General features: G+C 39.2%; 1 protein-coding gene across 1 annotated transcript in view; it reads right to left on the bottom strand.

The window, feature by feature from the left end:
• Positions 1–13,671, bottom strand: part of b4galt2 (UDP-Gal:betaGlcNAc beta 1,4- galactosyltransferase, polypeptide 2) — a 225,993-nt gene that overhangs the window by 186,094 nt on the left and 26,228 nt on the right. The window contains exons 2-3 of the mRNA XM_063462205.1: positions 9,036–9,125; positions 8,096–8,512 (exon numbers count right to left, since the gene is read on the bottom strand). Of these exons, the coding sequence (XP_063318275.1) occupies positions 8,096–8,441 (346 nt within the window). The 5' untranslated portion in view covers positions 8,442–8,512; positions 9,036–9,125. The remainder of the gene's footprint in view (positions 1–8,095; positions 8,513–9,035; positions 9,126–13,671) is intronic.

Raw genomic sequence — 13,671 nt, 5'->3', positions numbered from 1 at the left:
TTAGCAGATCTAGTGATCCAGCTTTTTGGTGTATAGATCACATCTCACCATTCAAAACGAATCAGTATGAATATAATAGGCAATAACATGTTCTTTCCTGAGGCTGTTTAATAATTGTTATTTACAAAGCAAATGGAAAACATTTTACATTTATTTCATTTTGATGGGGTAAACTGAACAAAGAACTTCAGAGGGTTATATGTTAATGTGAGTAATCCATCCATCCATCGGCCTCTTATCCAGGTTGCTGGGGCAGCAGTCTAAGCAGATATGCACTAACTATCCTCTCCCCAGCCTCTCCTCCAAATCATCCAGACACCAAGGCATTCCCAAGTCAGCTGGGAATCTCTCCAGTGTGTCCTGGGTCTGTCCCAGAGCCTCCTCTCCGTAGGATATGCCCAAAACTCTTCAGCTAGGACACATCAAAGAATCATCCCATTCAGATGCAGAATGTATAAAGACAAGGTCTCAGTTAGATGATCCTTGTCCCAGCCTTCAAAAATGTCCTGCTTAGTTGACAGCAACTAAATGAATCAAATGCAACTGTCCTAGGATTTCTGCTTATATTTAGCACTTTTACATTAGTCTTTGTACATTAAGCAGCTCAGTGATTCACAGCTTTTTTTTCACTAACTTGCAAATCAAATAGAGCAACCCCCTGTACTTGTAGACACTAACACGAGGTAAATGAGCTAACCTACGTCTTCTCTTTCAGCTGCTCCCTTTAGCGGTTGCCACAGTGGACCACCTGCCTTAATCTCACACTATCCCTCTTCTGTCACACCAACTCTCTGCATGTCTTCCTTCCCTACATCCATGACTCTTTGCTGGATGTAGGGAAGAGTCCTTCCAGGACAAGGAACTATAAAAATTATTAACAAATTAATATATTTTCTCAATTTCTAAATAGATTTTTTAGTCATGTGACAAGTAAAAACTGAAAAAAGTGGCGTAAGCATGGAGGGTGTTAGAAAGTGAGATGCAATAGCATGACAGATGTGGAAATTACAACGTAGAGAAACACAAAGCATTTAAAGAAGAAAGAACAGGTCTTTTGACAACATAATGCATAAATAAGAACAAAAACAAACATTAAAACTTAATGACATAACCTAAACCATTAAAATAGAACAAAAATGAGAAGAAACTAAAAAAACTGGAAGAAAAATAAAAGAACTATTAATTACACTCACATACACTGATTAAACGTAGCAAGTATTGATACCAATGTCCTTGATCCACCGTTCTTAATGGTCTGACCAATATCCAGAAACCCGTTGCTAGGCAATACCACTACAATTCTGGTATGCCATTCAATACTAAATCACCTACCTCCAGGAAGACATAGTGAAATGTCTGTATTTGTACGTTTATGATGCTAACAGTGCAGATTTTAGTGACTTTAGTATTTATGTCTTGGTGGACAACTGCAACTCAGGTGTATCCTGTTTTGGATCAACTGCAGTTTCGCACGATGCAGAAGTAGATGGCTAATTCCTGCTAATTACATTTGATTGAAAAAACCCAATGGAGCATCCAATTAAAACAAGGCCTGGGAAATAGCTTTTAACCTCCCACTGAGCTCTCAGTGCATGTGTGTGTGGTCTGGGTGTGTGCTCAAGCATCCTCATGTCTTGTACATGGGACATCATGAGTAACAGCAGGAATAAATGCAGGGACGTGAGGAGAATTCACATACATGAACTTGTCTGAACTTAACTTGTGCACAGAGAAAAATGCATACGGGACTTAAAACCCACAAATCAAAACTAAAAACGTGACAGTGCATATCAATATGCAGCGAAAAGACACCTATTTTTAATGTGAGGCTAGTCTCTCATCAAATAATCAAGAAGAAGCAGCAGAAAAAGATCAGTGGCGAAACTGAGATAAATAAGAAGAAAGAGCATTGAAAAGCAGTAAAAATAGAAAACTAAATACGGCACAAGACCATAAAGCTATCTTAAATATAAATAAAAATATTAATAAATTATTAAATTTTGTTATTATAAAAAAATCATAATTACAAATTTAAAAAATGCATTTAGTGTAAATACATTCATCGTCATTTACACAACCATCACTTACATACAGCCAAATGTATGCCTCCAAGTTTCAGGTTAACTCCTACTAATCTGTCAGATGTCATATTTCAGTCTATTGAAATTCTAGCCAATTACCAGAGACTTTAGGATTTAGTCACCTGTAACACGTATAGTGAGATAGTGTCACTTTAACATCCTGACGGCAACATGACGTGTGCATAACATGAAATTATCACATTGCATAGTTACCACATAGCAACAGGCTCAAATAACAGACCAGGCATCAGTGGACCAAGTAGCGTACATGTTGTATACATAAAACCTGACTGACTTGTTTTTTTGTGCCAAATCACAACAACAGTCATCTCAAGGTGCTTTAAGGTAAGATAAGGACCCTAAAACAATACAGACAAGAATTAAAGTTAGCTCACCATCAGCCCTCACTTACACTCAGGTACTCGCACTCAAAACCAAAAACATTGCATGTCAACTAAAAAACAGTGTTTGTGATTTTCATATTATATCCACATATTTTTTCTTCATTTTTACAGAGAAATTGCATTTAAGTGACAAACATGAACACCTTAATCTGTATTTTCTTAATATCTATATAAGAATTTTCATAAGGAACTGGTGGTTTGCAAATCCACAAGCCAGCTAACACTAATAAACACAAACACACGGCCACAAACAGAAACGCACACATTCAGGATATAAACTGTGGATGCTAGCCACTCATACAGGAAGCACCTGTCAGCTGGTGTTGTGGGACAGCCAAGGACTTGCTTGTTTGTTTCTCCCCCCTTTTCACTCACTTTCTATGTGAGTTTGTGTGTGTGTGTGTGTGTGTGTGTGTGTGTGTGTGTGTGTGTGTGTGTGTGTGTGTGTGTGTGCGTGCGTGTGTGTGTGTGGTGTGTGTGTTTGTGTATACCACTGTCCAACATCTCCCTTTCTCACTCTACACCCCCTCACCTCTCCACCTGCTGTTCCTTCCTTCAGTCCATCCCGCCTCTCTTTCTGTCGTACTTCATACAAACCATCATACCGCCATCCATTAGATCACTCTCACGCTTTCTGTGCACCTGTGACTGAAAAACAGACTCGCTCAGTCTTTCTATGCCTTCCTGCTCATTACAGCCCCAAGGCAGCCACTTCATCACTGAGAAAAGGCAGAGATAAGCTACAAGAGTACACCTGTGCCTGGTATGAATGCCAAATCCAGTGTCAGTGACAGCCAATTCCAGGCCAAATAATGGAATCGGCAAACCTCAGCTTCAGACAAATCAGCCTGACAGCTTTATCTCTCACTCCCAATTTCAAAGCACGTTACAAACCTCATTATCAAATGAGAAAAGCAATCAGTGAAAAAAAGAGAAAGATGTTCACTCCCCCACCCCCCACTGTTCACGAGGGATTAAGTTTACTAAGCTCATTTACAAATGGAACAGGTGGGAAAGAAAAAGAGACATGTTTTTTTATTTCATCAGAAGATGTTTCGAGGGTTTTTTTTAACAAAAGAAATATAAATATACAATGTTGTATATTAACCTCATATATATATATATTTGTTGACTATATGTGCCAAAGAATACAGGATTGTGTGGCTGCAGCAACTCAGGAGGACGAAATAATCCAAACTATCACCTCAGATGTTTCCTGGAAGAAAAGGGTGGGGTCCGGCACTAATTAAAAGTGACATAATTCCCTAATTAAACTGTCTCTATACATTTAGTCATTGTTCAATGTTAATTTTTGTGTTGTGACTATGTGCACAGTCTAAAACTGTCAATACTTAACTCGCAATTATAATAAATATACGCCTGATAAAGACATACATCGATTACAAACAGAATTAAAAATAAAGAGTTTGCATAAAGTGAAAACCAACTGCTTCCATTCAAAGTTTAGAGCAAAAAGTAAACTTTTTTTTACCTTTCTCTGAACTGCAGGCTTAACTTAAACCACATGAAAGACAGCAAGTTTAAAAGAGTAATATCAAATAACACATTTTCATTTCGAGGTAAATATTTAAAAAGTCCACCTACTCTTTCTCCCTCACTGAACTATGAAGAAAAAGAGATTCTCAACTTAAAAACTGCTGGAAAAGTCTGTTCTTACTGTATGAACAGAGTGCTGCAAAAAAAGGGTTGACCCACTTCCTGATTTCTCTTTTTTGAATATTTGTCACAGTGATGTATTTCAGATCATAGCTTTTTTAAAACTTATATTTTTGTACTTATATACTCCATCAAATCCCAACAACAGTTGCCTCAAGGCCCTTTATATTGTAAGGTAAAGACCCAACAATAATACAGAGAATGATAGAGGATAGAGGCTGACGATCAGAAACAAGTGTAACAAATATGCAAAGAAAGAAAAGAAACCACAAAAAAAGACACATAAACGCACTTAAACTGAGACTGACTTTCAGCACAATGAAAGTTTTCTTTCTGATGATAATTTTAAAGAAATATTGCCGTATCAAACTGGATAGTGAGGAACAAACATCCAACAACCGGCACAACAATTAGTCCTTCTTCTCTTTTTGAAAGGAAAGGGACTTTAAAGTAAATATTCAAACAGAGCTGAGCCTAATAGCAGTTTTTGTTTTGACTCATTAGGATGAATTGAATGATGCTGAGATAAGCAGCACTCAGATCGCAGGTCAAGCCTACTTTAGCTAATGTGAAATAATGACAGTCGGAGTTCCTTCCTGAGCTCTATTTATCAGTAAGTATTCATGACAGAAAGGGTGTGTGTGTGTGTCTGCATGTGGGTGTGAAGTAAGTGTGTGACCACTATGTAATTATGGATTTAGTGAACCCCAGGCTTAGTGTGACTCTATCGACCTCAGATTTGTTGGGTGGATACATAATGATGATGTGTGTGTGTAAGCAAGTGAAGGTGCCCTGTGTGCAGCTTGTTTTACATACATATCGAATATTTTCCACCTATTCCCAAAGTTATTCGTCTAAGCGTTACTGCCTCCCTGTGTGTGCATGTGTGTCTTAAAATCTTTTTGCTGACGATGGGAAGTCTTACAAAGTCCACACTGTTTACAGTCCCATGGTGCATTCACAGGGCAACCCGGCCAGTCTCCTAAAAAACATACTGGCTGTAAACTGAATTCACTGATATGCAAGTCAGAAGGTTTGGAACCAAGAAGCCGTCTTCCCATCAGACGATGTCTTCACTGAGTTTCAGTTTTATTTTTTTAACTTTTAAATTCTGTTTTTTTTAGATGGATAATTCTGCAGTTACACTAGAGAAAACAGTGGTTTATGATCTCAACATTACAAAAATTACTGTAACCATGTTTTCAATGAAGGTCTCATGTTAGCTTTGAAATAACTGCTTTAAAAATGGAGAAAATGACTATGGCGTCTTTAAACTGACTTTAGTGTGGCAACGTGGCGATAAAATGGAAATAAGACTGTCATGATCCTGGGCCGTGTTGGCCCAGCATTTTTGGTTCTTGTATTTTTAGTATGTTGTTCTGTATTTAGGCCATGGTTCCTGCTCTGTTACGTTGTTATGTGTTTTCCCCCTGGTTACTCTTACCCCCTGTGTGCCCCTCTGTGTATCTGTGAGCCCTCGTCTCTCCTTGTGTTTTATTCCATGTTTTCCCCAGCCCGTTATGTCTGTGCTCTCCCCGTGCTCTCTCTCCTCCTGTCTGAACCTCTGTACTTCCTGTTTTACTTTGACAGTCTCCCGTCAGTGTTGCGTTTACTCCTGCCTCGTCTTGTTATGATTATCAGTGTCACCTGTGTTCCTCGTGTGCTCCCACTCCCCTCGTTAACCCTCTGTGTATTTAGGTCTGCGTCTCCCTCAGTTCTGTGTCGCGTTCTCCCTCATACATGGCCGTGTGTTTCCCCGTGCAATATGTTTAGTTTCCAGTTTAGTTTGTATGGTCTTCCTGTCCAGCAATAAAGCTGCGTTTTGAGTTCATTCCTGTCTCCGCGAGCTTGCGTTTGGGTCCACTCCCTGCCTGCCACACAGCCGCTCCATGACAAAGACAGAGTCAGTCTGCTATCAGTTTGCATTTAAATGGCATCAAGGTAGCAATTAACTATGACAAATCAGCAAAAATTACAAGTCTGTGGCTGTAGCAAACCACTTGCTATGTACATACACAGAAATTCACATTTCATAGAGATTCAACTACAAAATGACATACAGATAGTTGGCAACCAGTCCAGTCCCGTCCTCTATCGCAGACGGACGGATCGCAGACAGGTTGTTCACATCGGTTCACACTGATTCAGATCGACTGCAAAGTGCTGGCAACCTGTTGATATTTATAGAAATACATTTGCAAACCTTAGACAACCTGTCTGAAAATGACTGCAGACAGTCCGACCAGTCACCAGACCACAGTTGTTATGTGACTGGTTACCTCCCACCACTTGTGCAATCACTACAAGTACTTGCATTTAGTCTTTGACAGCAGAAACATTTAATGCAACCACCAGGCAAACAGTAATTTGTTCTCGCAAGGAGCCCGCCCCTCTGTTTTAACTCTAATGTGACTGAGCCATAAGAAACCAAAGCTACTAACTAACTAGGTTGAGTAAATCAGGTTAAAATAATGTTAAAATAGAGCCTTTCCTTTGTTTTTAAGCTTCTGGGTGATGAGCCCACATTCTTTTTCTAACACATTTATTTTTTTGTTGCCATACAAGAAACATTACTACTTTATATATTATATTAACATTTTTATTATAACACTAAGAACACTAAACAACTAAAAAAATGCAGGACTCTTTTGAAACTGATCCTGCACCCTCCGCTTTCATCTGTGCTGCTGTGTGTTTGTGTTTGTGTCAGCTCACGTGTCTCACTGCATGAATTAATAGCTCCACTGTGAGTCTATAAGGTTGAAATACCACATTGTAAATTGTTGACATTAAATCCATTTTATGTTGCAAGCTGACCCAGAAAAACAAAATTATGGTTACACTTGCTCTTTTGCTAATTGGAGATGCATTTATTTACAGAATATAAAGTAGTACCTACACAGCTTTAAGCTCTGATCGAAGGCTCATCTAACTACATCTGCATCTAACGTTACTCTAATGAATGATGTGCAAATCCTCCTGGTTTAGTTATACAATTACTCAGTATACAGTACAAGCAAACTGGATGAAGAATAAATAAATAAACTACGTATTATCAGAAAAAGCTAAATGAGAAACAACTGTAAAAGCAGAAAATTAAACCTCAAACTTGTGTACACCGTAACTTAGATCTGACTTGAGCTAAACTGAGTTATAATAGGAGATGAAGAGTACAGTGTAAGCACAACAAAAACTAAATGCTAGTCCACACATATTATATTAAAAGCAGGAGTTACAAGGGAAAAGCTTCTCCTAGAAAATATGATCATGAAATCTTTCTTGTTCTCAGGCATAAAATTCACATCTTCAAAAGATTCATTTTGCATTAAAAGTCAGATCAAACAGAGATGCACACAGATGTCTGCTCCACATCTGTTCGTGTCATCGATGTTTTCACAAGACATCCCCCTGATATATGCAGAATCCTGTCTATCTACAGTTAGCTTCCTGGCTACATGACAAAGACAGACCAGATAAAGTAGAATCGGCAAACTGCTGCGTCAGATCCCATGGTTTCGCCTCCCAAGAGGAAGTGTCACAGACAAACACAACTACAGACAGGAATGTTTTAAATCTCACATTTTTGTTAAAGGCAACTGTGAAATTTCTCCTGGGTAGCTCCACCATATTTAAAGTCACCGCCAACAGCTTGACAATAAAGACAAAAAATCTACCTGTTTGTACATAATGCACATGTGAGGAGTGACTACACTGACCAATCAGAAAATCTGTGAAAACATATTAAGGGTGTGTGTGTGTGTGTGTGTGTGTGTGTGTGTGTGTGTGTGTGTGTGTGTGTGTGTGTGTGTGTGTGTGTGTGTGTGTGTGTGTGTGTGTTCTGGGGTGAAAACAACTCATTATGTTATTGTAACTACAAAAGAATTGGAAAAAAGCGAGGGAAATGTAGGAGAAGTCTGTGACATTATTACTCACCAAGGCCAGGCGGGTTTTCAGGACACGGTGGCAGTGGTTTGGGAGACGGTGTCTGAGTGTTCTCCGGCTGCACACTTGGCACCAGCTGCTCGCCTGTGGCCAGGTAGCTGGCTAATGTGGTGTTGGGCCTGGAGAGGTTGTAATAGTAATAATGATGTCCGCTCCCTGCCCCACTAACATTGCTCCTGGATCCGTTGCGGCCATTGTTAAAGCGACTGAAGAGGTCGAAGCGCTGCGAGTACACATCGAAGTACAGGATCATCATGATGAGGAAATGGAGCAGGCAGAGCAGCAGCACGCCTTTACAGATGCGCTCCAGAGTCCGGCCCAACATCAGCCGGGTCATGGCAGAGGAAGACGACTGTCCTGCGGCGGCCAGCCACGACAACGCTGACGTGGCCAGGTTAGGGGCATGCGCTAATCCCGAAGGACATGTGGGTAAAATCAGGCTACTGTTAGATCTCTGATGAGGTTATTTCATACTCAACTATCTGACTTCAGCAGGGGTCATGGGATTACTGATGAGAAGGGGCAAGGTACACCATCACCTACGCCTGCTTTTCTCAAAATGTGATCAGCCAGCTTGTTTCTGGCATGTCCTGAGATTCCCTGCATGACAAAAAGTACTAAATGCTATAGTTTCTATTTATCACAGCACTCCTTGATCCTGGTGAAAAGCATGGATAGATCAATTTAAACTACAAAATAAAGTGGCTTTGTGAACATACTCATATGAAAATGTGGTAAAGGGTTTAGTTGGCCATCATCAAAGTATCAAACTATGGCTGATGCCAGAATTAAAAGGCAGTCCACCTCAGTAGCTAGTGCTGCAAACCTCTAAATATGTGCCGATACCAGTGATGGCACAGATGTTCATCAGTGTAAAGAACAAAAGTGTAAAGCGTCAGCTGACATGTCTGTTGGGTTGATCTCTTCTCACATGTCTGCTCACGGGTCCATCAGACTTTGTTGGATGGTGAACACGGTCCTCTTTAGTCTCGCAGCGTTAAATGTGGAAAGCCTCAGCGACCTGGAAGATAGAAGTTAGATAAGAAAGAAATACTTTAGGATGAAGCCAAATCATCTTAAGTTCATTTTAATTACACTAATAAATCTTTTTTTTTCATTAAAATAATGGCTTTGTGCTGTTAAATAACATTAATATTTTGGCTTCTTATTTAAACAGGAACAGGTGAAGTGTTATTAATTGAAGCTGTGCATTTCGACTCCGCGCAGTGACTTTTTGTACCATTTGCTGCATAAAATCAAACTGGGCATCATCGATCTTCCACTGGCATTTTCAGTATTCTGTGACCTTGTTCGTATTTGAAATGCCTGGTTTAATAGCAGTGAAATAAATTTAGGAGTTCTCTCTCAGCAGAGAAAGAAGTACACATGAGGATTTGGCAAAAACAGAATCAACAATAAAAGCATCTACAGGCGCAAACAAACACCAAGCCTTGACTGGGGCGGTTCAGCCAAATTGACATGCCAAGTCAATTTTCCAGTCAAGTGATTTAAAAAGCATTTATGATAGAATGAGAAGGCAAGTGGGAATACACAATGCAATGAACATGTGAGCAAAAGGAGAGAGAGAGAGAGAGAGAGAGGGAGCACTTAGAGCATTCCCACAGGCAAATCGTACTGAAGGTTTATAGCTTTTCCAATCAATGGGAGAAAAGGAGGAGATGAGGTTGAAGATGATGATAAAAATCCTGAAAGGCACGAGACTTTCTGATGAAAAGAAAAAGAATTAGAGGGAAACACAGAGGCGGTAATAGATATCTGTATATGAATGCTGGTATTCTGAATGAACGTCAGCTCATAGTTTCTCTACAGGTTAAAAAGACAGACACACTAGACAATCAGAGGAGGTTTTGCATACCTGGAAAAATTATTCTTGTCCTAACAACTCTGTCTTCAAATACAAGCGAAAGCAAGACCATCTTTGCCATCACTTAAAGAAATGGGAGGATTTTATGTTTTTAATTATCCGTCCGGTGGGCCCGTTTTACAAGTGCTCTTTAAATGACTGTAACTATGTTAGCATCTGTGCTAAAGACAAAAAGGTTTTGTAAAGAAGAGAAGATAAGCATTACTGTAGCACAAATCATTCACAGCACACTGCTGTCTGGACACAGAAACAAAGGTCCAATTAGATTTTACCATGTGCACTTCACATTACCAACTCCTCAACCATTTTCAGAGCCAAAATTACAAAATAAGTCCAGGCGACCATATATGTCAGTTTTTAAAATCCAATCCAACATGACATATACACTCATGTACCACTTTGGTAGATAGACATTTTGAAAAATGAGAATAAAAAGAGAATATATCCAGTGACTGGTAGTTCTCTTGGCAAAAATGCCTTGTTGATACAAGGGTTCAGAGTGAGTGGCAAGACTGCTTTGAGCTGATAGGAAGCAAAGAATAACTCAAATAATTGTTACAACCGTGCAGGAGAACATCTCTGAACACACAACACATCAAACATTAAAGCAGATGGGCTGATGCTTAAATTTTGCACTGGCAATAGAGTCCAAACCAGTACTAGTGTTCCTAATAAAGTTTCCAGTAAGTTTCCAGCAAGTCTAGAAACCTGTGTAAAACTTACATGTGGTATTAAAACAGGTCATTACTTACTCAGATGCATATTGGTTTAAATCAGAACTTAAATCAGGCAATTTCATTCAAGGTGGTTAACTGGTCATTGAAATGTCATGAAATGATTCTAATAAAAAATGACCACAGTGATTTCCAAAGGCACAAGATGGCTTTTGGAAATTCTCTTTTAGCTGAACAAAAACTCAGCGGCATTTACTTAACATTGAATAATAAAAAAAAACATCTAAAGTTCTCAGTTTGCAAATGAGTTGTCATTTTTTACAAGCAAAACTACCTGAATTATTAATTATCAGCATATCTGACTGAGTTTCTCTTGATTGAGCAACTAATCCTTTCAAGTCTAATGAGGCTTTCAGACAGGAAATGACAAAGGCACTACTGTGCTCTGAAAGCCATTATTTCCAATGGCTTGCACTAAGCAGAGCACAGTGCAGCACTCAGTAATTTGTACAGTCAAACTTCAGCTGAGGTTGGAGCACTTCACGCTGTGACGAATGCACACATGGCTAGTAAAAAATCCATGCGGCGGCAGGCAGGGAAGGCAAAATGGTTTCTCTGAATGATATGACTTGTGTATAAAGACCTTAAGAGGAAAACCCTTTCCTGGAAAAAGGCTTCAATCCAAAAAAGACATGCCAGGTGTGCACTCCAATAAATGTTTATGTTTCCCTAAACAGTACTTTGATGACATGTAAAAAAAACTTTTTTTACATAAGTACAAATTAAAATGTTACATTAAATGGAATCAAATGTAATATATTTGATTGGGAAGCTTATACCAAGTATATTTTACTGATTAAAGATTTGCATAAATAAGCTTGATTTGATATATTTCAGTAACATTTTACTCAAATTATTGGTTCATGTTTACGAGGGCCAAGAATCATTTTTAAGTGTGTATTGTAGCAGTTAGGTAGCTGTATGTTATTCACTCCTCCCACAGTTCCATAGGATATTTAGAGCTTTTGAGTAAGGCAAAAGACGTACAATTTTTATGCATACTATTTTATTGTAGCATTGGCTAAACCCCACTATGTTTTAAAAACTATACCTAACCTAGCTCTATTGCATCCTGAGATGGGCTTTAAAACAGGATCCAATTTTGTTGAGTTTTATGTTTGTATTCTTTTGAATTCTACTGTTTTCTCTTTCTATAAAATGGAAGAAAAAGAAAGATCTCTAACTTTCTACAAGAAAAACTTTTACAGCCAGAAAAATAACATTTTCAAATAATGACCTGTCCAACTGACAAAGTTTCCAGCCTTTGGGTACGATGCTGTACCATCTGCTTTACTCTGCGTTCTGATGCTGACTCTTGAGGCAAAATGTAATAAATTTAAACACATGTTGGGTGACTGAGCTGATGGTCGTGGCCTGTCCAGAAAGCTGGCTGCCTTTTGTCTGTGGGCAGCAGTGTTAAAACTGCCAAGACCGAGCCTCGAGGGTGCGTGTTTGAATGATGTGTCTGCGAATGTGTGAGTGTGCGCAACTTGCCAGTTAATGAGATGAATTTCTGCTGACCGAAGGACCCGGACACTGCATGTCAGTCACACCATAATGCTTGTGCGAGCTAGGATTTATTTCCCAGTCGTGCTGCTCTTCAGTGGCTAAACAGGCCGACACGTAATGTATCGGGGTAAATTTTTCAAACGTGCAGTCAGGCAGTCAGACAGATAATCAGTCAGACAGACTGAAGAGTTTTTGCCCCATTTTCTGCTTCAGCTGCAGAGCTCAGGGACAAAAAGGTTGCTACTGGTGTCGAGCAGGTATTAAAGTGTTTGAGAGTCAAGTGTAGCGCTACTGAAAATCATCAGCAGCAAAACAAAATAAATAAATCGGGAGACAGGACTGAGATTCAGTTTTCCCTTGGACGACAGGCTGCACAGCATTTATCAAAGATCAATGTAGATAGCATACACATCACTGCTTTTGCTCTCTTGTGGGGTACAAAACAAAGTCCATGGGTGCTAAATCCATCTAGACATCGGCTTATTTATTTGCTAACATTTCGCTCAACTGACTTTTCTTTAAAGAAGTATAAGTTTGTTTTGAAAAAGGTCAGCAGAGCGAAACAAAAGAGGAAATGTTTGTCTTTCAGCCTCTTTTTAGCGCTTGTCTCTCCCACTCAGCCCTTTATTATCTATCTCTCTCTCTGGGAGCAGAGATTGTATAGATGGCAGACAAAGTGCTCACCTTCAATTTAATATGTAAATGTAAACTAGGGAGGAATAAGATGACCAGGAATTAATTAATTACATCTCTAAAACTCATAAATCTTAGCGTATGGAGATGCACCAGGCAGAGAGGGGAGAAGAGACAGATAAAGGTAGAGACATAGATCTTTTATGTAGTTTATGTAGTTTATTCAAGGATCCCTGAAACTCCCTTTTTAACAGCAGCAATAAATTTCATAACAGTCCCTGATCATATCACGTCTGCCAAGGAACCCACAGAGAAATGCTGTTAAAATATGTGAAGTAGAATATAACTGCTTGTTTCCATCTCTGTTAAGTTTCAAGGCTGAGAAAGATACTGCAGATGAGGAGGAGGGGAATATGAAGATCACCAATTCTACTATAATGAAATCAAAGAGGGGATGGGCCACAGACAGTCAAAGAGATTGGAAATGAAAACAATGATTTGGACAGGGGAAAATGATAAATGACAACGTGATCGGTCAATGCACTTTCATAGGCCAGTCAGGGATCCAGTGTTCTGCCTTGTGGCTTATAGTTTCTCTGAGGTTTGACCCAATGTGGCTAGTTTTTATTACAGTTTGTCTCTTATTGGAGATTAGCAGGTTCACTAATCTCTATGTGAAGCTGCAGAAAGTACAACTCACTGCTAAATGGGTTGTGGATTAATTATGATACTGCAACTCTGAAAGAGGGTGTATCTACAGTAAGCTTATTGGATTAAGAGATGTGTTCAACAAAAGCAAACTTCCA

This window comes from Pelmatolapia mariae, linkage group LG18 (genome assembly GCF_036321145.2).
Source record: "Pelmatolapia mariae isolate MD_Pm_ZW linkage group LG18, Pm_UMD_F_2, whole genome shotgun sequence".
NCBI classification, from domain to species: domain Eukaryota; kingdom Metazoa; phylum Chordata; class Actinopteri; order Cichliformes; family Cichlidae; genus Pelmatolapia; species Pelmatolapia mariae.
This window is presented reverse-complemented; position numbering and strand designations above follow the sequence as displayed.